The sequence below is a fragment of the Drosophila ficusphila genome, unplaced genomic scaffold (assembly GCF_018152265.1).
Source record: "Drosophila ficusphila isolate 14025-0441.05 unplaced genomic scaffold, ASM1815226v1 contig_106, whole genome shotgun sequence".
Lineage (NCBI taxonomy): Eukaryota > Metazoa > Arthropoda > Insecta > Diptera > Drosophilidae > Drosophila > Drosophila ficusphila.
Window position 1 is genome coordinate 4,893,167 of NW_025063993.1, and position 20,053 is coordinate 4,913,219.

The following is a 20,053-nucleotide window of genomic DNA, read 5'->3' on the forward strand; positions in this document are numbered from 1 at the left end:
TTTTATAATACTCTTAGATAAGAACTTAGAGATTTTTTATAATAAAAGAGTTATATCTATATACAAATATTTGTTTTAAAAAATGTTATGCGGAAGCTTACATATGTATTTATTTTTTTTAAATAAATAGATTAAGCCCATAACACGTTTGAATTTATATAGAACGTATTCCGACTAAGGAATAAAACATGTACAATATCTTTAGTAAACGTTGTTGCTATAAACATTTCGTTGCCTTAATGACACTTGTTGTTAACGTCTTAAACTCTTTGTTTGAATGTTTAAATTGACAAAATAAAATACTGACAGTGACATTCGGCCTTTCTTGTTAAAAAAAAATATGTTTTTTTTACATTTAAAATTTAAATCACTTTTACAGTATTTTAAGAACCACTGTTAGGCCTGTTAAACAACATCCACACATAACATTTCCGTTAAACAGAAACAGCGTCCACAAATCTATCTGGCAGCTCCTTTTCATTAAAATATAAATTGTTTTCCAAGATATGTATATGTTTTCAATTTAAATTAAAGAACTTCCGAAAATCTTAAATGGCATTGGAAAAGTTAGAGATAAATAAAGCCAATGCTTGCAATATATCTAATTTTCCACACTGCCAGTGCATCCCGAACAGCTGATAAAGCATACACACAAGCGTCGAAAAACAAGGGATGACAAAGCCGGATGACAGGATATAAGGCAGAACTTGATTCAGAACCCTAAACTGAAAAGAACCATCATGGAGGAACGTGCTGTGTTGGCCAACATTGCATCCATAATCACCAAGGATCTGCTGATAGACCAGCCGCCAGTGGACATTAAATCTGGTAGCTATCCACTGTTGTCCTTCGACGAGGACGACGATGAGGCAGAAATATTTGCTCTGATGCAAAGGAAACGGGCGTTGACTTCCAATCGAAAGCGCAGGATGCCGCAGGGGCCGGAGGACCGTAAACAGGACATCAAGCTGCCCAAACTGGAGTGGCACCACGCAGAACTGAATCTACTTCACCGCTATACGGACTCCCAGTTTGAGTCTTACCTTCACATGCGCAAGCTCACATTCCTGGTGAGTACAGGTTTGGGTTTCCTTCGGGATCTATGCTTAGAAATCGTTTAGACTCTTTGGATATCTGTAAAATATCTTATTCTAATGCACTCTCAAATAAAGTACAGAGATATATAAGTATGCATAAGTTGCCTTTCAAAAATAAAATTTTTTTTTTTAAACAGTTATAAGTCATCTAATTAAATAGTACAAAAGTACAACTATTCGAGCTGAATTACTAAATCAAAAGACAATTAAAATTTAAGTTCCAAAAATGTTTTGTGTCATATATGTACATATGTAATTCAAAGCTATTTAACAGTATAAAATCTTAAACCGAGTGATGGCTTTAAGTCGGGTTTGAATCAGTACAAATAACGCTTTAAAATTATTATTGAGAAGCATATAAATTTGCTTTTCAGAAAATTCAACAAACCCTAGAGGGAATCCTGAGCGGGATTACGCTACCCGGATATCCGACTCCGCCGGCGCAAACTATGCTATCCCTGGCCATGTGGAAGCTGTCCACCGACGAGCACTTCGAAGAGATCGCCCGGAAGTTCGGACTACCATGGGCTCTTTGCCAACAGGTGGTGCGAGGATTCTGGCATTGCATCTCCGACAACTACGAGAGCTTCATCAAGTGGCCAAACTCGCTGGCCGCGCAGCGCAGCACTCTGCAGGGATACCAGCAGCTGGTGGAACTTCGATGCTTCCGGGAACTGTTCGGTATCATAACGCTGAGGCGGCTAGACGTCTTCCTCGAATCGGAGCACGCCGAGGTCCCGGTGGTGCTACAGCTGATCTGCAATGCGGAGCGAAAAATCGTTGACTGTTACGTAGAACTGGCCGTAGAATACAGCTTCGAGGACTCGCCCATCGGTCAGACTTTGGCCCTGAACCCAAGGACCATGCCGGCGGGCAGCTATCTCATCGGGAATGGGGTGTTTCCTCTCAAGTCCTACCTGATGCGGCCCATAGAGGCCGAGTGCTTCCGCAAGGATGCGGTGTTTAACGAACTGCTGCGTCCCGCCTTCCAATTGGCGGAAGATGTCCTAGATACACTGGCTCGACGTTTTAATTCTCTCTACGCCTTGGAGGCACGTGATTTAAACGAGGTGCGGCTGATCGTGGAGAGCATCTGTGCGATGCACAACCTCTGCGAAGAGTACCAGGACGAAGGATTGGAGAGCGCTGCTCACAGCAGCTTTAGCTGGGGCGGACTGGCGGAGGGCATCAAGGGCAGCGAGAAGGACTCAAAGGGACTGCAGCGAAGGGTGGAGCTACTTGATGAACTGGTGGCTACCGAGCCGGGAGAATGAATTTATGGTAAAAAGATTACAAATTTATTTATTTGGGCTGAAGTATTTAAAAAATATAAATATCTTATTATTTTACTTTACAATAATACGGTCAAATTAATATGTATAAACCAATAACATTTATTTTTTCAATTTTAACATAAGCTGGGTCTTTAGAGGGTTAATCAGCTGATGATGGTAACAGCAGTCTGTTATTAATTGATTTTAATGATCTGGCAACACCGCGTTCAAAACAAAATAAATGCACGTGCGTTGTTTTAGCTAAAATGGATGAGCATGATATTTTTAAACTGATTACTGCGGGTGTACGCTTCTCAAAGAAGTCTATGGTAAGCCGAAACCCAAATCAAAAGCACACAACGCCTTATTACCTAAATTGCAGAAGGAAGCACCTGGAAGGCCTCACCCAGAAATTAAGGTTTCACAAGAAGCGGAGCCGGTGAAAAGAGAAAACTCAGACGATGACCAAGAATCAACAGAATTCCGCTTGCTGGCTGGTGAATCCAGCAGTCAACCGAAACGTAAGAAACCTAAGGGGGGGAAGATTCCCTCCTCCAAAGAACTGGAGCTTCAAAAGGCTGCTGATCTGGCAAACGAAACCAGGAAGCAGTACGGCATCAGTGTACTTGGCAAGAATGTTCCACCACCGGCGGCTAGTTTCGATGATTTGACTAGTAACTTCAAGCTACTGCCCCGCCTGCAGCAGAACCTTCTGGCCCGCAACTTTGACCGACCCACCCCCATCCAGATGCAGGCGCTGCCCGTGCTTCTTCAGCGCAGGGCTTTGATGGCCTGTGCACCCACAGGATCGGGAAAAACGCTGGCTTTCCTCACGCCTATTATCGATGGCCTGAGAGCGCACAAAACCAGTGGCTTGAGAGCGTTAGTTCTAGCTCCCACCCGCGAGTTGGCCCAGCAAATCTACCGTGAGTGTGCGGAACTTACCCGCGAAACAGGCCTGCGCACCCACTTCATTAGCAAGGTGAGCGAGGCGAAGCAGAAACACGGCGCCGAGTGTAAGCAACGCTACGATATCCTCGTTTCTACACCAAACCGCGTCAGATTTCTCCTGCAACAAGAGCCACCGCTGTTGGATTTGTCGCTCGTCGAATGGTTTGTTCTTGACGAGGCGGATCGACTAATGGAGGAGGGTCAGAACAACTTTAAGGAGCAGCTGGACGACATCTATGCCGCCTGCTCGAATCCGGCCAAGTGTGTGGCCTTCTTCAGTGCAACATACACGGTGCCAGTGGCCAAGTGGGCATTGCGTCACCTTAAGAACCTGGTGCGAGTAACTATTGGAGTTCAAAACAGCGCCACGGATGCGGTGCAGCAAGAGCTACTGTTCGTGGGATCCGAGGGCGGAAAACTGGTGGCCATGCGGGACTTGGTGCGGCAAGGCCTACAGCCACCCGTTCTAGTTTTCGTCCAGAGCAAGGAGCGCGCCAAGCAGCTCTTTGAGGAGCTACTTTACGACGGCATCAACGTGGACGTGATTCATGCAGAGCGAAGCCAGCATCAGCGCGACAACTGTGTGAGAGCCTTCCGCGAAGGTAGCATCTGGGTGCTCATCTGTACGGAGCTCATGGGCCGAGGCATAGACTTTAAGGGCGTTAATCTGGTAATCAACTACGACTTTCCGCCCACCACAATCTCTTACATCCATCGGATAGGAAGGACTGGACGCGCAGGACGTCCAGGTAGAGCCATAACATTCTTTACACAGGAGGACACGGCCAATTTGAGAAGGTAACGCTGAGCCTGAGCGGGCAAAGATGATAAGATTTTATCTGACCAATTATTTTCCCCCAGCATTGCCCTTATAATTAAGAACTCTGGAGGAACCGTACCGGAGTATATGCTACAAATGAAAAAGGTTCGCAAGTCGGAAGCCAAGATGAGAGCCAAAAAGCCGCTAGATCGCGAGGATATATCGACCAGGATTCGACCGGAGAAAAAAACCGACGACACTCACAAATCCGCCAAAGTGAAAAAAGTCGAGAAGACGGAGAAGGTTCTAAAAAAAGGCAAGAGCAAAGATTTTAAGCCCAAGCACAACAAGCTCAACAAAATCAAAGATGAACTTAAGTCTTCTGATAAAAAAACAGAAAAACCGTTAAAAACAAAAAAGAAGAAACTGTAAATGTATAAGATAAACTTAAAAGTCATTTTGAATAAAGATAAATAAGTAATCTATACTAAGGGATATAAAGTCTTTCGGAGTCGTAGTAAAGGATATATACACCGATATTTTTACCATGATTGGCCCTTGTTTTAAGTGCTTATTTTGTGGCTGCTAAATTGCAACTTTAATGCTAGTAATTAAATTGTATATAACATATGACAATGGTCGGTTTTAGTTTTGATTTAATACCTCTTCATGGTTTGACTTTCTGGCGAAATGTTGTAATTTATATTGTAAAATAATCCAAAGCTTAAGAACACAGTTAAGATTCTCTACGTATCATTTTATATTTCAAAAACTTTTTTAGCAATTCTGTTTCCTTTTGTTTTTAAATTGATACCCGTGATTAATCGATAGTTGCAAACATCGATTTTGCGAAATTTCTAGAAACATCGATAACCTTGCACGAACTACGCTTTTTGTTCCAGCACTATAGACAACATCTCCGACACGTCAGAATATTCTTCAGAATATTTGTCTTTTATTTGAGCTATTTGAACAGTTGTCGGCTTGCATTGGACAAAACTGGGAAGTAAACGCCAGACGCAGACACTTAGAACCATGGCGCAGAACGTGGCCCTGCTGGGATTGGCTGTGATTGCGATTTCAGCCTTGATTTCCACGACAACCGCCCTTCCCGTGACACAAAATAAAAAGGATCCTAAGGCGGAGGAGTCCTCTACTCCGGCCACCGCCGACGTGGAAACGGCCCTGGAGTACGAGCGCTACCTGCGGGAGGTCGTCGAAGCCCTTGAGGCGGATCCCGAATTCCGGAAGAAGTTGGACAAAGCGCCCGAGGCCGACATTCGGGTGAGTGGTGCGGGGACTTCCCGGAACTTTGTAACGAAACGACGTCTACCGATCGCGTTCTCAATAAGTAAATGAGTATTGGCTACATTGTAGAATACTTAGAACGCATAGTTACATTTGGCACATGTAGCACCTTCTGTGTCCAATTATTAAAAAAAAGAGTCGTGGCAAAACCAAAACAGAATTTCCTTAATAGAAAACTTTCTTTTGGCTTTTGTATATCATACTAATGTCGATACCTCTAAGATTTTACCTAAAAAGCTTCATTTGTCGACTTTCCTCTAATGAATTTTCAAATTTGCAGAGTGGCAAGATCGCACAAGAGCTGGACTACGTAAACCACCATGTGCGCACCAAGCTGGACGAAATTAAGCGTCGTGAGGTAGAGCGACTGCGCGAACTGGCCAATCAGGCCTACGAGCTGTCCAACGACATTGACCGAAAACACTTGAAGGTTTCGCAGCATCTGGATCACGAAAACGAGCACACTTTCGAGATCGAGGATTTGCGCAAGCTAATCCAAAAAACTTCCGATGACCTGGCCGAGGCTGACCGCAAGCGGCGTGGCGAGTTTAAGGAGTACGAAATGCAAAAGGAGTTTGAGCGCGAGGCGCAGAAAAAGGAAATGGACGAGGAGTCACGCAAGAAGTTTGAAGCCGAGGTCAAGGAAAAGGAACAGAAGCACAAGGACCACGAGAAGCTGCACCACCCGGGTAACAAGGCCCAACTCGAGGATGTGTGGGAGAAACAGGACCACATGGACAAGAACGACTTTGAGCCAAAGACTTTCTTCTCGATCCATGACGTAGACAGCAATGGTTACTGGGACGAGGCGGAGGTCAAAGCTCTGTTTGTTAAGGAACTGGACAAGGTCTACCAGAGCGATCTGCCTGAGGACGACATGAGAGAGCGGGCCGAGGAGATGGAGCGCATGCGTGAGCACTACTTCCAGGAGACGGACACTAACCACGATGGCTTGATTAGCATCGAGGAGTTTATGATGCAGACTACCAAGGAGGAGTTCCAAAAGGACCCTGAGTGGGAGACTATTGATCGCCAGCCGCAATACACGCACGAGGAGTATCTGGAGTACGAGCGCCGGCGCCAAGAGGAGGTTCAGCGTCTGATCGCCCAGGGCCAGCTGCCGCCGCATCCCAATATGCCGCAGGGATACTACGCTGCTCCACCTCCTCCAGGTGTGGCCTACCAGCAGATGCCACCGCCAAATGGTCAACTGCACTACCAGCAACCCGACCAGGTGCACGCCCAGCAGCAACAGCAATACGCACAACAGCAACAGCAATACGCTCAGCAATACCAGCAGCAGCAATATGGACACGGACAGCAGCCCGTTCAGCTGCATCCCAACCAGGTGTACCAGCACGCCGGACAGATTCCGCAGCAACAGCAGCCTGTCTATCAGCAACATCAGCCTGTCTACCAGCAACAGCAGCCCGTCAATCAGCAGCAGCAGCAACCTGTGCAGCAGCAACAGCAGCAGCAGCCAGTGCAGCAACAACAACAGCAGCAGCAGCAACCTGTGCAGCAGCAGCAGCAACAGCAACCTGTACAGCAGCAGCAGCAACAGCAACCTGTGCAGCAGCAGCAGCAACAACCTGTGCAACAGCAACAACTTACTGCACAACAGCAGCAAACCGCTCAACAACAACCTTTACAACAACAACAAGTCTACAATCAAAGCCCTCCGCCAGCTCAAAATCAACAGGTGCCAGTGCAGCAGCAACAGAAACAACATCAGGAAACAGCAAATCAGCAACATTAAACATTCCCTGGCTGACGCATTTCATTTAGGCGATCTAAGCAAAGCATTACAAAAACTTGGTAACGAGAACACAATGTGATTGGACTGAAATAGCTAACTTAAATCAATATATCTCACTATGGTTATGTAGAAAATGTACAATGAAATAACTGAATGCCAAAAGGAATTCCTTTGTCCATAAAGTTTTCTTCGTTGTTTAAGTACATTTTTTCTTATCACATAGTTTTGCATTTGCGCGAAGTATTTTTTAAACGAATTTTTTGTACATATGAGTTTATGCCCTACATAATAAATCTTTGGCAAAAAACGAAAAACATGATCCTTCCAGTGTTTACCAGTTGATTGATGGGTGAAAACATCGGCTTCTACTAATTATTAATTTGTGCGCTTCTAAGCAGATTTATTTTGTATTGAGTTGCATTAAAAACACTGTAAAGGTGAAGAAGTAATTATTAATAATTTTAAGGTACTGGCATTCTGGTATACCTGTCTCTAGTAAGGCAACCTTTTTATTTCAATTTTAAAACCCACTTTTCTTTTTTTTACTATACCTTTGCAGACATATTAGAAATTTGCAGCTCAGCAAAAGAGACACCAAAGACTTTATTAAGTATGCATTGGATACTTTCAACTTCAACTGTTCGTTGCTTAAAATCTGTAAGAAATATTTCAATGAGCTATGCCAAATTTAAGATAAAGTAATATAATGAGGTCACTTATTTTGATAACTTTCTTTACAACAATACAAAGCTTAAAAAGAAACCGAAAATATGTACTACATTTTTTAAATCGCAGCATTGAGTACATATGCAGTTGATTTTCTAATATATGTATGTAATAAATTGGCAGTTCAACAATTTTGTACTGTTTTTTATACCTCTGCTGCAGAGGTAATTATAACTACAGTTAGAAATTTGGTTTTTTTGGGGTAAGGTTTTAATGGCCAAAAAAATGAGCTTAATTACATGTTATTGTTCAACTTTTGAAGAGTATTAGAAAAAAAAATTATTAGAATATATTTAGAATTAAGCCTGTGGCTGTTAATCTTCCTGAGCGCCTTAAGAAAAAGTTGTTTTGCGGTGAACATCATAGGGCGTTAACGAATCATCTTACAAATAAAAGGTGATATTCGTTGTAAACATAATGAATTTCCCGAGGTAACCAGGAAGAGTTTTTAAAAAATTTTTTTTTGTATATTTTTGGGAGCACTTGAAAGTGAAAAGTGCGATTTTAGCTAAAAAAAATCGCTGTTAATTTATTTTTAAAAAATAGAAACCGATTAAAAATTAAAAAACTCCCTGATTACCTGCGTATTTATGTGGAGAATTTGTGTTAAAAATTTGAAAATAACCGGTTAAGTAGATTTTGAGTTCTGATGTTCACCGACTTTCAAAATAACGTTTTCGGGAAAATCGATTTTAAGTAGGTATGTATTTTTATACGTTAAAATACGGCCAAATACGGTCGATTAAAACGCTGTAACTCCGTTAGTTCGACTCTAATTGATTCAACATTTTTTCGCAATCTTCTCGACATATTGCTCTCTTAGAAAAAAAAATAAAAAAAATTCGAAAAAAAAATTTATTAAAACCTTACCCCCCCTTAACGAAAATTTAAAAAAATTCTGGTCCATAAGGTTTACTCAAACTAACATCTGTAGTTGGATGGCATTAATTTTACTACGTAAAACATTTGCTGGACACTATAAGCACCGATAAAAATACACAAAGCTCTTGAGTAAAGCGGTCTTGCCCCCGACTTTTTTACGATTATTGGGTATTGGGGTTTTTTGCACGGACAAGCATGTTTTAACGCCATATTCTCAATTCGGCATTGCCCACACATTACTTTTGAGAAGCTTTTCGGAAATATAATTTGACAACCAAGTGCTGGCGACCAAACACAGATAAATGCGTAAGATCCACCTAAAACTAAAAAAAATGTTGGCTAATTGGGCTATTCTCGAATATGATCTCGTTACCTTTAATGGACATGTTGAGGGGAATGCATAAGTCCAAATCGGCGGTTATCAAAGGATCTGTACCATGTTTATTAGTCAAATCTTTTTTAAACCAATTGGAACTTTCCAAAGTGTGTTCCGCAAAAGCACTATATCCTGATTCACTCTCGATAATGCAATTATCCTTACTTGAGCTTCTGCAGTCTCCACACACTGCATTTTCCTTACTCACTGCGGCCAAAATTGTAAAAAAGCATTGAGCGAGAATTAGAACGCATAATAGGTTGTGATTTGACATTTTACGATCTTATTAAAATAAAATATGTATAATACTAAAGACGATAATTTCAATGACTGTTGTGTAGTGTGCAATGCAGTAAAGTATATAGAATGCACAACTTAAAAAAAATCACTGCGTATCAGTACATGTGTTGCAAAAAGAACAAACAACGGCCATAGATACGTTTTAAAAAATGTTTTTTATTCATATTTTCTGTGTGTTTCTACAGCTAAATAGACTTAGTCAAAAGCTTCGTTTCCCGTTTTAATTAACAAAATGTGCATGGTTAAAAACTGTGTACCAGTGAACTAGGTCACAAATTAAGCCCTGCCTACGTTGTGTTTTAAAAAAGGCCTATAAATGTCGTATGACTAGCTTATTAGTATACTGCCTATACTTAAGAAAATTTAAAGTCTATAAAGGAAGTATATAACAGGCAAAACAATTGGCTGAAGCGTGTACAATGTACATATTTGACAAACTGAGTGCTGAGCTAACAGTCTGACTTCTGCTCTTGGCGAAAATAAGTAGACACAATTTTTATATAAACAAATTTGGCCAATAATAAACAAAAGCCATTATTGTAATAATATTTTTACTTTCGTATTACAAATCTTGAAATTTTCCACTTCCTCCACGCACTAAGTCAATCTGTTGCTGGCAGCAGGGCTATAAATTGAGTGGTAACAGATTGAGTACAGACACAAATCTTTGGGTGTCCCACGTTGAACTAGATTCGCAATGAGACTATATCTTTTACTGGCCGTGGCATTGATAGCCATTGGCTTGTCCGTCGTTGATAGTGCCTCCTCGGACGAAGATTCAACTTCATCCGTTAGTGGATCTGGTTCTGATACTGACACTGGCTCTGGATCTGGATCTGGATCTGGATCTGGTTCAGGCGATGGCACGGAAACCGAGACTACTGTTGCGCCGACAACCACCACAACCACCACGAAAGCCCCAGCCGTCCACCACAGAAGGACCCATCGACGTAGACGTCGCCTCCTCCGAAACCGCCGCAGGCGCGCAGAAAGGAGGCGCCGAAGGGGTTAATCTACACAACCTTTTTGGTACATTATCGCAAAAACCTTTACCTGATATAGTCGACCATCTTTTATGTCGATAAATATATTAAACGATTGCAACTATCAATATCATAAATTTTTAATACATTATTCTTTAACTTTTGTGTAACTCAATTTTTCGTGATCGCTTTATATGTTTTATATTTTTTAAGCTAGCAACTAGATTTTAAAGTTGCTCTTTCATCTTGGAGATCATAGGAATCACTCCCCTCTTTAAGGAAAGCATTTGCACTTTAAACCAGATATCCTAAAGTAATTAAGAAGTTGTGACTAGTTTTTTCTTGTCATTTGAAATCACGTTTTTGGTAAAAACCACAGATGTGATTCGGATTTTTCTTTTTAAATTTAAAATTTATTAAATTGTTATTTAATGGGTTTCTTGACTTCTGTCGATGCGCTGTAGTTTTTGGCATAGAATCGGCCGAAAAGGAAGAGGAAGGGCACCGTATAGACTCCTCCCATCGCGCTTAACCAAGTTCCGTACTCGCAGCCCCGGATGACCATCTGGGATGTCCAGATAATGCCGACGGTGAACTGCAGCAGCTGGAGGGCCGTCAAGTAGCGCTTCCACCAGAGGAACCGCTGGACCCGCGGACCCAGGACACTCAGCGCATAATAGCTGTACATGATAATGTGGACGAAGGAGTTCATCATGGCCGGAAAATAACCTGCAGCACAGAAAGTATATGACCACTTTAACCCGTTTGTAGAAGTAGGAACAGGATAATACTTACTCGATCCCGTTGGTTTCCACTTGACGAAGACCCAGGTCATGAGGAACATGGTGCTGTGATGATAGACGTGCAGGAAGCTCAGTTGAGTCCACTTGTGGCGCAGGATGAAGAAGGCCGTGTCGGCGAACTCCAGTAGTTTTGAGAAGTAGAACCACCAAAAGGCCGCGGCAATCTGTTTTACAAAGGGTGCCTTTCTCAATTTGATTCTGTCAGCTACTCTGCGGGCATTTCATACCCTTGCAGAAGATATATTATATCTGAACAGCTCTTTGCTGGCAATCATTCGTTATAAAAAGCCTTAAACCTCTGATGAAGTTTATTTTTAAATCTAAAGCTTGATTGCTGTGCTCCGAAGCTTTGGTCGCTAACAAATGTTACCAAGTTATTGTTTACTTTTAAGTTGGACTAAGATATTTCTGTATTTAACAGGTGTTCAAAAGCCTTAGATTGATTAGAAATATTATAGCAAATTAAGCCATCTACTACTGTCTTTAAAATATTTCAGATAAAAAATTCGAAAAAAAAATTGGCTGAAATCAAATTTGGCAGATTACAAATTAAGCAATTGCCAATAGTTCTAAAACAAGTCCTAATTTATTTATTTAAAATTTTAAGAGAAAAACTTTAAAATCGGAGCTTACAGTAAACTTAGGTTTAATGAGACTTTTTTTAAATCGAAAATGATTACTTCGATTGATTTTGAATCTGCAAGGGTATTTATAGCTACGGACTGTTAAGTCTACCCGTTCTGCCCCTTTTTTTGGCACCAACTTACACGCATTTCATGTGGGTTATAGCTCACCCGACACGGCTGACAGCCGAAGCTATAGTCGAGGGCCCGGGTCGCCGTGAAGAGCTCCAGGCAAATGTGGGCATTCAGCAGGGCCATGGCCACACTGTGGCAGAACAATGGCACTCGCAGCTTCATCGGCTTTCTCCTATGCACAGATAAAAAAGATCGATATGTGTCTAATATTCACTGGTTAAAAAGTTTATCATTTAAAATCTCTTCGATGAAGTATACGTAAATAGTTTGATATTGTGTTAAATTAAGATTAAAAGAGATTAACAATATATTTATTGTGCATTTATATTGTTAAGCAAGGTATCTTGATAGTAAAATAAAAGGTTTAGGCACCAAAAACTAAAAAGTGTGTCATTACAAAACAATGACTATTGATATTGCTGACAAGTCCCTAGCTAACCATAGTGTTGCCTATTTTTAAGCTTAGTTAAAATATATAAATATAATATTATACTGTTATATTATTCATAAATGTTAACTGTTTGGAACTGGGAAATCCTATTTTGAAGCATAGTTAAAATTCTAATATGCAGTATGAGATGATGGTACAAATGAATACAAAAACTCGTCGAGAACTTCATGAATCCTTTCAGTGAGTGCCGCAATGACCAGTGGGCGTTTGTAATGGCTCGACAGGTGGATGGATGAATGGACGGGCTGACCTCACCTGGCTGCCCATTTGGGCCCGTAGAGCACCATCAGCAGATAGAAGGCCAACAGAGCGGCAATATTCCAAGGCGATTCCACCAGCAGCCACGGACGAGTCCGTGCGTCCGCCAATTCCTCATATGGAAATGAATAGTTGCCAATTTCGGTACTAATTCCATCGGACACCATTTAATATGTGCTTTAGAATTCCCAGCTGCGAATGACTAAACTCGACTCGCGACACTGAGCTAATATACAGGGATTATTACCCCGATCGTTTCGCTTTTGCGTCAATACTTTAATTAGATGTCGCTTACCTTTAAGACCTTCAATTAGCGGTTTATGACCGCTGTTCAACTGGTGTCTAAGGTCGAGATATTATTACTTGGGTCGGTTTTGGGCGAAATTTGATAAGTTTCTTATTTAAAATAACAAAATTTTGATACTTAATTGAGTTTCATTCGCATTTTTAAAAACGCATAACAAAGTTAATATTTCATCTAAATTAAAAACAATAATTGGTTACTCTGGGAAAATAAAGAATTTTTCAAATATGTTACACTTATTACCCAAGGTCATGACGTTTTTTCTGTTGTTAAATTTCAGATGAGTTTAGAGAAAAGTTTAAATGTCGTTATGAGTGAGGTTTTAAAGCAGGTTAATGTGCCAACCAAAATGGGTTGTTTTGTTGTAGCTTGAATATTAAACTGAGAGATTTGTATACCTAAAGAATATATTGTTCTACTTTGCGGTCAGAGCACTTCAGTTGCAGCAGTCTTTCTTTGTTGTCGGCATTACATTTATTTCAACTCCATTAGAGTCTTGATTAAGCAGATGCACTCATTTTTCGATTGCCTCTTAATCAATGAAGCGTTAAATGTAGTTACGTAGATATATCTTCGGTGGTGCCCTACCATCAATATTGAAAAGTGCAATTGGAGGAGCAAAAACAACAAGAAAAACAATTGGAAGAACAATAAAGTGTGCAACGTGAGAACGGTTTTCTGATGGTGATGGGGATGCCAGTTGATGTTAGGTCAGGAAAATCGGAAAACTCGGGAGGGGGGAGGTATAAGCTTAGCCTGAACGCCAAAAACGAATAGCAAACATTTCACTAAAACGTTTTGAAAAAGTGTAACAGTTTCAAGATATACTCTGAGCGGAGTGGTATTTTAACTGATATGAAAGTGTTTTAAGGACTAGGTAATGATATTTAATATCTGTGTAAAATATTTTTCAAAATTGTACCCAGATTGCTTAATACTTAATACACTGGTATTGTTTTTAATCGCCTAGTTAAAGTTTTAGGTAAATAAATACAGTTTCATTTGTTCAAATTCAAACACATTTTTGCACAATAGGGTAAATAGATAACAATTTGCTTTCCAATTGTACATTACAAGAGTAATGTAATTTAAAAGCATATATCTTTTTAAACGGAATTCAGGCTGTTAAACTCCAATGCTATCTGTCTGCTTAAGGCAATTGAAGCCCCTGGAAAAGGGTATTCCAATATCGATGAGAGGTAATAATTTAAGGTCCAGTTGTAAGCCCTTAGCGCTGGTGGGTTGCGCTTTTCTCTGGCTTTTTGCCCTTCCATGTCTGCTGCCTCGACTCCATTTTCTGTTATTGTTTTCTTTATTTGAATTGCAGTACGTGTTTGCACCTCGGGCACTTTGTGTTCCTGGTACTGCTGTTTACATTTCGGTTGCCATCGGAGCAGCTGCGTCCAAAGGGTTTTGCTCCGCATCTACACACTACGAAACATCCATGGGATGTTTGCATTATTATTATTTCGTAAGCCTTGTTCCGGCGCTCGTAAAGCGCAATTGTATCGCAAGTTGACCGCAGCAGTTGGACCCATTTTATGGGCTCAATCATGGGGTTTTGGGGAGTGCTTGTGGAGCGCCGCCCCCTTGAATCAAGCGTCAATTTTCATTAAAATAATGTCACAATTCAGGCCAAAAACGGGTTCAATCCCATGCTTCTCATGGGGCACAATCGCCTCCCACTCTGCGGTTAACCGCTTGGCTTTGCCCATCATCAGGAGGTTGCGCATATGCCATTATGTCCTGCGGCTAGGCTCTGTCCCTTTCCCTTTGTTGCTTCCTCTTCCAAATTGTACCGAATCCACAGATCCCTTCTACAGTATATCCCTGCGACCACTGTGATTACGAATGCGTGTAATTAAGTTAGTCTGAAGGTTTAAGCCACTCGCACTGTCACTATCTTTACTTATATACCTACTGTATCTAAGCAGGGAAGTTTTTATTTTTAACTTTTTTTATAATAACAGTATTTAAATACAAAAGCGTTTGGTCTCATTTAAAAAAAATATAATTTAAATAGGTAATTCAATTAAATATAATATAATAAGCTAACCTCTATTAAATAACTAACATACAAATTGAATGATATATATGTATACTAAGATATAATTATAGTTTCAAATAATGTTGCATAGTTTATTATAATATGATAGATTTCCTTCTAGGTACTTTTTTGCATTTTCAAAAGCAACATTTCGTCTATACACATAGAAGACTATGCGGTTTTCAAATGTAAACGAAGTTATTGACCTACGGCAAATACATTTCAAAGGTTGAAGTTCGACTGTCAGGTTGATTGTATTTCGTCATTCTCTACGTTGTCCCTCCATTGAATATTTGTGAATACCGATTCATTCAGGCGTTCACAGGACTCTGAATAACTTATTTTTGTGGAGTGATGTGTGGGTGATGTTCAGAGTTCCATCTCTGGCAGTTCATCGCCCTGTCGCCCCAACTGGATCACGTGGTTTATTAAATAGATTACCGATTTCTACCTGAACTTTTTGATGCTATACATGTTGAAAACGACGAATACAAGTTGATATTCAAAAGAGATATTAATTTAAAATATTTACATGCTTTGTAAACATTTTATTTATTGTTTAATTATTATTACTATAATTATGGTATTACTGGTTAATACTACTTAATTTCAGTTAGGATCAACTTTGCTGATTAAGAGTTTTAATTATATGATTGCTGATCTAAATGATCTAATAAGCTAAGGACCTATTTCTTAAGGTCATAAATTAGACGAAGACTGAGATGCTATTGTCAGCAACAGTGGCTTGCATGCCATATGAATTTCGGATATCTGCTGTATTAGTTAAATAGGTTCAAACAAATTGAATGGCTTTTTGTAAAAGTTAGGAATTAATTTGGAGAATTTTTTACTTCTTATGGATATGTAAGTTTTGGAAACCGCAAAAAGAAATTTAACTCCCAATTAAATTGAAGCTCCACAATGTTTACAAAACAAACAATTTTAATGCAGCCCATAACTGAACAGGCAAATGGACAGTACAAGAATACAAATAAATATTCTTTTATTATTCTGTGCACCACAGAGATATTTATACCCAGTGGACATTGCACTGGCCGCATCATTATATCAATATTCCTGTATTGACAGCAGCGAGCAATTGATGTCAGCGGCAAAAGCGAAATACCATCAAGCAAGTCAAGCTGCCATCGAGCGTTGTGCTTTTCTCCGTGCTTCTTGATTTCCTACTTTTCTTAGATTTTTTAAAGACTGGAAAAAAATGGAATCTCTGTTTATTTCTTTGGGATCAAGTGAGTTCTCATGAAGGTTTTCAAGAAATAGTAGGAAGTGCTGCTGACTTTCCTTAAGGTTAAAGCATATTAATTATTATATCATAATTAATTTTATTTAAATATTATTTCACAGTAATTTCGTTACCAACATTTTTTTCTGTGCAGTCCTTGGCTTGTTATTGCATTGTGATTTTCTTGTTGCTGTTTGCGGGGGATTATTGAATGCGAATGACCTGACCCAGTGGCTTCTCCTCGGACTTCCTCCACGCCAATGATGCTGCTGTCCTGTGGATGTCCTCTGTCGACTCGAATCGCTTTTTGTGTTTACTCGCATTTCCTGCACATTTCCGGCTCAATGGGAATGTGGCGAACTGTTCGCCGATGCTCGCAGAAGCATGAGAAATTGTGGGCTTGATTGGTAAAATACCTTTGCTTTATAACGGTACAACTACTTCGGGTATAATTTCAGTTGGAGCGAAATCGGTTTTGGTTTTAGCCGGAAAAAAACAAGTTGATTTTGACTGTGCAAATCGGAAAGACTTTTACCTATATCCCATTGTCTTATTTGGATTAAGCACAAGTTTTTTAATTGAATGAATGTCTTCCCCGTATCTTTACTCTTAAGTAACATTTAAATAAGAATTAAAAATTAATTATCTTGGATTTTAACACAGATATTTATTTGATGTTTTATATATTTTAATGTTTTAATTAATATTTATACCCTTGCAGAGCAAAAGGGTATTATAATTTCAGTCAGAAGTTTGCAACGCAGTGAAGGAGACACCTCAGACCCCATAAAGTATATATATTCTTGATCAGCATCACGAGCAGAATCGAAATATGTATGTACGTCTGTCCGTCTGTCCGTCTGTCCGTCTGTCCGTTTCCGCGCAAACTAGTCTCTCAGTTTTAAAGCTATCGTGCTGAAACTTTCCCAAAAGTTGTGTAGTTGTTGCACGCAGTATATATGTCGGAACGGGCCGGATCGGCCGACTATATCGGATAGCTCCAATACAAGAGAATGAAATAAAAAATTCTCACTCTATTGTTTTTCATCAGATCGACTTGAATTCTTCAAGATGGCGTTTTCTAACTGTTACTGAATTTCGGATTAAATTTGATCAAAATCGGATAACTCTATCATATAGCTGCCATAGGAGGGATCGAAAATTATATATAGAATTAATGGAAATAAATTGATAACATCGTTGTTTTTCATCAGACAAGTATAATTTTTGGAATATAGAGTGTTCTTACGACTCTTGAATTACGAGTTAAATTTGATCAAAATCGGACAACTATATCGACATATTTGATGACTGCAAGGGTATATAAGCTTCGGCTTGCCGAAGCTAGCTTCCTTTCTTGTTTTAATATAATTTAGATTAGATTGGTTTAGATTTGGAAGTGATTGCCAATCAACTTTCACCCTGCATATAAATTCTGCGAGTCATTTGTCTCCTTACCACTTTTTTTAGCAGGTGCAACTGCGCGTGACAATGTTTGTTACATATTGTATTTGTCTTTCCGTTGACTGAGTTTACTTTTTCTTGGCCATCACCCATACGCCACGTTGTCGCATCGCTTTTAAACGCGATACTTGCAATACATTTGTCACTTCTTTGGGTTGTTTAGATCGCACGGAGAATAACACGGGAAATATGTTAGAGGATAACGCCATCTGCTTGGCTAAGCATCGAATGCATTCGGGTTTCCCGAAGGGCGTTCTTGAATTTAGTGAAGTTAATGCCTTACCATTTGTCAGCAAGGTTTCGGAGTCAATTTAGTTTTTGGTGAATGTTTTCGTTGTTCTGTTCGGAAAATCTATTAACAATGTAAAAAACGTTTCGAAAATAAGTCGGGGTTAACTCTTTTTAGAACATGTAAATGTCTAAGTTACTGTTTTAATTGACAATTTAATAAAACGCCTCAATAGCAACAAAATTGAAAAACGATGTTAGGAAAAATTTTACATTTTACGTTACAAAAACTCGAAAGCACTTTAATACAATGAATTACAATAAATTAATTAAGTAAATGGCATTTGAATTAAAACTCTGCAATCGACAATTAATTCACCTTCTAGCTACGCTAGAGTCACGAAAATAAATGTTTCCTTAAATAACAATTAGTTTACTTCTACCCCAAGTAAATGAAAAGGAGCAACCAGAAAGAGCTCTTCTTGCAAATCGATGTATGTTAATTACTTTAAGCCAAACAAAGTTAGTCTACAACCACAGAACCCCCTGGCCAGCTCCCTTGCTTTTGCTTTGTGCTAAATTAATTAAATTGAGCTAAGAAAATTCACAAACACGTTTTAGTGAGGAAGAAGCAAGGCAGCTCACCCGCAATTTTTAATTGCATTTTAATGACTTTATTCCGCTGTAATATGCCACACAGAGAGGGCCATTAAACTGATTAATCTCAGCCATTGACACCTCGAGGCCGTAATTAAAGTGGCCCAAGCCAAAAGGATTCCATCATAACTCGACAGCAAACGACATAAGCCCTGAAAAAAATGCAACTTTCTATTGAGCTGGCTGTGTCAGGCGGAAATCGGGGGATATACTATACACTCGGAGCAGAAACAGAACGAGAACGTTGCCATGTGGCATGTGGCAGCGACAGTGGAATGAACAAAAAGTAAGTCCGACAATTGGCAGTTTCACAAAATAACTTTGTTGCCGCTGTTGCTGCCGATGCCACCGCCAGTGGCCCAAAATAGCCGACACAGCATATATAACTAATACTCCCAGTTGGCAGCTGACCACAGACCAGTCATTTGACCAAATATCCAACCACCCAGTCCCCCCAATTCCCCCATCCATTCCCCCGAACCGAACCGAACCGATGGACAATAAAACAAATCGAATAGAACTTCATTTTCTCCAACAATTTTTTCTTGCTATTCCTCTTTTTTTTTTTTTGTGAACTGAAATGGGGAGAAGTGTTCGGTTTTATGCTGTCGCTGGTTGTGTGAAAATGGCCATAAAATGTGAAGGCAAAATCAGTGTTTAATTAAGTTATAAAAATGTTTTGGTCATTTAAGTCCGCGACCAACAGAATTTTTGGAAGAGCTTAATGAGCGCAAACGGAATGGAAATTGTCTGCGGATTGGGTGGAGTTTTAAACTTTTTTGTCGTTTGAATTTAAGCTTACAGGAAAGTTTCAATAATTAACATTTAATTAAACCAATATAAAATAAGAGTTCATAATAACTTCAAGAAAGCTATGTAAAACTAATTAATGTACAATTTTAAGGAACGTAAGTCCACTCCGTTTTTCTTAAAGTTTGGAGACATCATGGCCATAAAAAACTTATAAAAAAGTAGAGCAGACGGCACTCAGAAATTGCTTATCACCACAGCAGCCATTCTAAATAACTTTTTTTGTTGCTATTTTTTTTTATTATGGAAAAGAATATTTATGAGCATTTATACCTACTTCGGAACAAAAATCGAGGGTGTATTGAAATAAAGATGTGCATGCAGAAATATCTTTGTTCAGCCACTGAGAACCTACGATTTCAAGCGTTATTCTTTTAAGAGACATTTAAAAACTTCTTCGTACTAATTTAGTTCATTTTTTAAAGGCGTATAAAATTCAATTATAGTTAAAATGGGAAAGTAAATTTTTTTTATTTAGCTCAGGTAAGTGAACATCAAACCAAACACAAGAAATTATCTCAGTAGTATTGACCAGATAACAATTAAAACATTGAGGAAGAAAAGTTAGTTATGAAACATATTTTAAAGGGGTATACATCTGGTCGATTGCAAGT

At 39.6% G+C, this 20,053-nt stretch overlaps 5 protein-coding genes and 1 long non-coding RNA gene across 6 annotated transcripts; 4 read left to right on the forward strand and 2 right to left on the reverse strand.

The window, feature by feature from the left end:
* The first annotated feature begins 449 nt into the window (after window positions 1-449).
* Window positions 450-2,488, forward strand: LOC108099931. Its single transcript, XM_017203601.1, has 2 exons — window positions 450-1,070; window positions 1,472-2,488. Exons 1-2 carry the CDS (start codon window positions 741-743, stop codon window positions 2,369-2,371), a joined length of 1,230 nt encoding a protein of 409 aa, XP_017059090.1. The 5' UTR covers window positions 450-740; the 3' UTR covers window positions 2,372-2,488.
* An 85-nt stretch (window positions 2,489-2,573) lies between these two features.
* On the forward strand, window positions 2,574-4,577 carry LOC108099930 (probable ATP-dependent RNA helicase DDX52). Its single transcript, XM_017203600.2, has 3 exons — window positions 2,574-2,700; window positions 2,754-4,120; window positions 4,184-4,577. Exons 1-3 carry the CDS (start codon window positions 2,638-2,640, stop codon window positions 4,512-4,514), a joined length of 1,761 nt encoding a protein of 586 aa, XP_017059089.1. The 5' UTR covers window positions 2,574-2,637; the 3' UTR covers window positions 4,515-4,577.
* Window positions 4,578-4,972: 395 nt separating this feature from the next.
* Window positions 4,973-7,468, forward strand: LOC108099938 (nucleobindin-2). Its single transcript, XM_017203609.2, has 2 exons — window positions 4,973-5,366; window positions 5,671-7,468. The coding sequence occupies exons 1-2, from the start codon at window positions 5,118-5,120 to the stop codon at window positions 7,147-7,149; spliced, it is 1,728 nt and encodes a 575-aa protein (XP_017059098.1). The 5' UTR covers window positions 4,973-5,117; the 3' UTR covers window positions 7,150-7,468.
* A 1,313-nt stretch (window positions 7,469-8,781) lies between these two features.
* Window positions 8,782-9,418, reverse strand: LOC108099939. Its single transcript, XR_001771964.1, has 2 exons — window positions 9,131-9,418; window positions 8,782-9,080 (listed from the first exon to the last, which is right to left on the reverse strand). It is a non-coding gene; the product is annotated as an uncharacterized LOC108099939 (long non-coding RNA).
* A 712-nt stretch (window positions 9,419-10,130) lies between these two features.
* LOC108099715 (GPI-anchored hemophore cfmA) lies at window positions 10,131-10,445 on the forward strand. Its single transcript, XM_017203336.1, has one exon. The coding sequence runs from the start codon at window positions 10,131-10,133 to the stop codon at window positions 10,443-10,445; it is 315 nt and encodes a 104-aa protein (XP_017058825.1).
* Window positions 10,446-10,748: 303 nt separating this feature from the next.
* On the reverse strand, window positions 10,749-12,877 carry LOC108099756 (elongation of very long chain fatty acids protein 4-like). The gene is made up of 4 exons (XM_017203386.2): window positions 12,684-12,877; window positions 11,987-12,149; window positions 11,212-11,383; window positions 10,749-11,145 (listed from the first exon to the last, which is right to left on the reverse strand). The coding sequence occupies exons 1-4, from the start codon at window positions 12,851-12,853 to the stop codon at window positions 10,841-10,843; spliced, it is 810 nt and encodes a 269-aa protein (XP_017058875.1). The 5' UTR covers window positions 12,854-12,877; the 3' UTR covers window positions 10,749-10,840.
* Window positions 12,878-20,053: the final 7,176 nt, after the last annotated feature.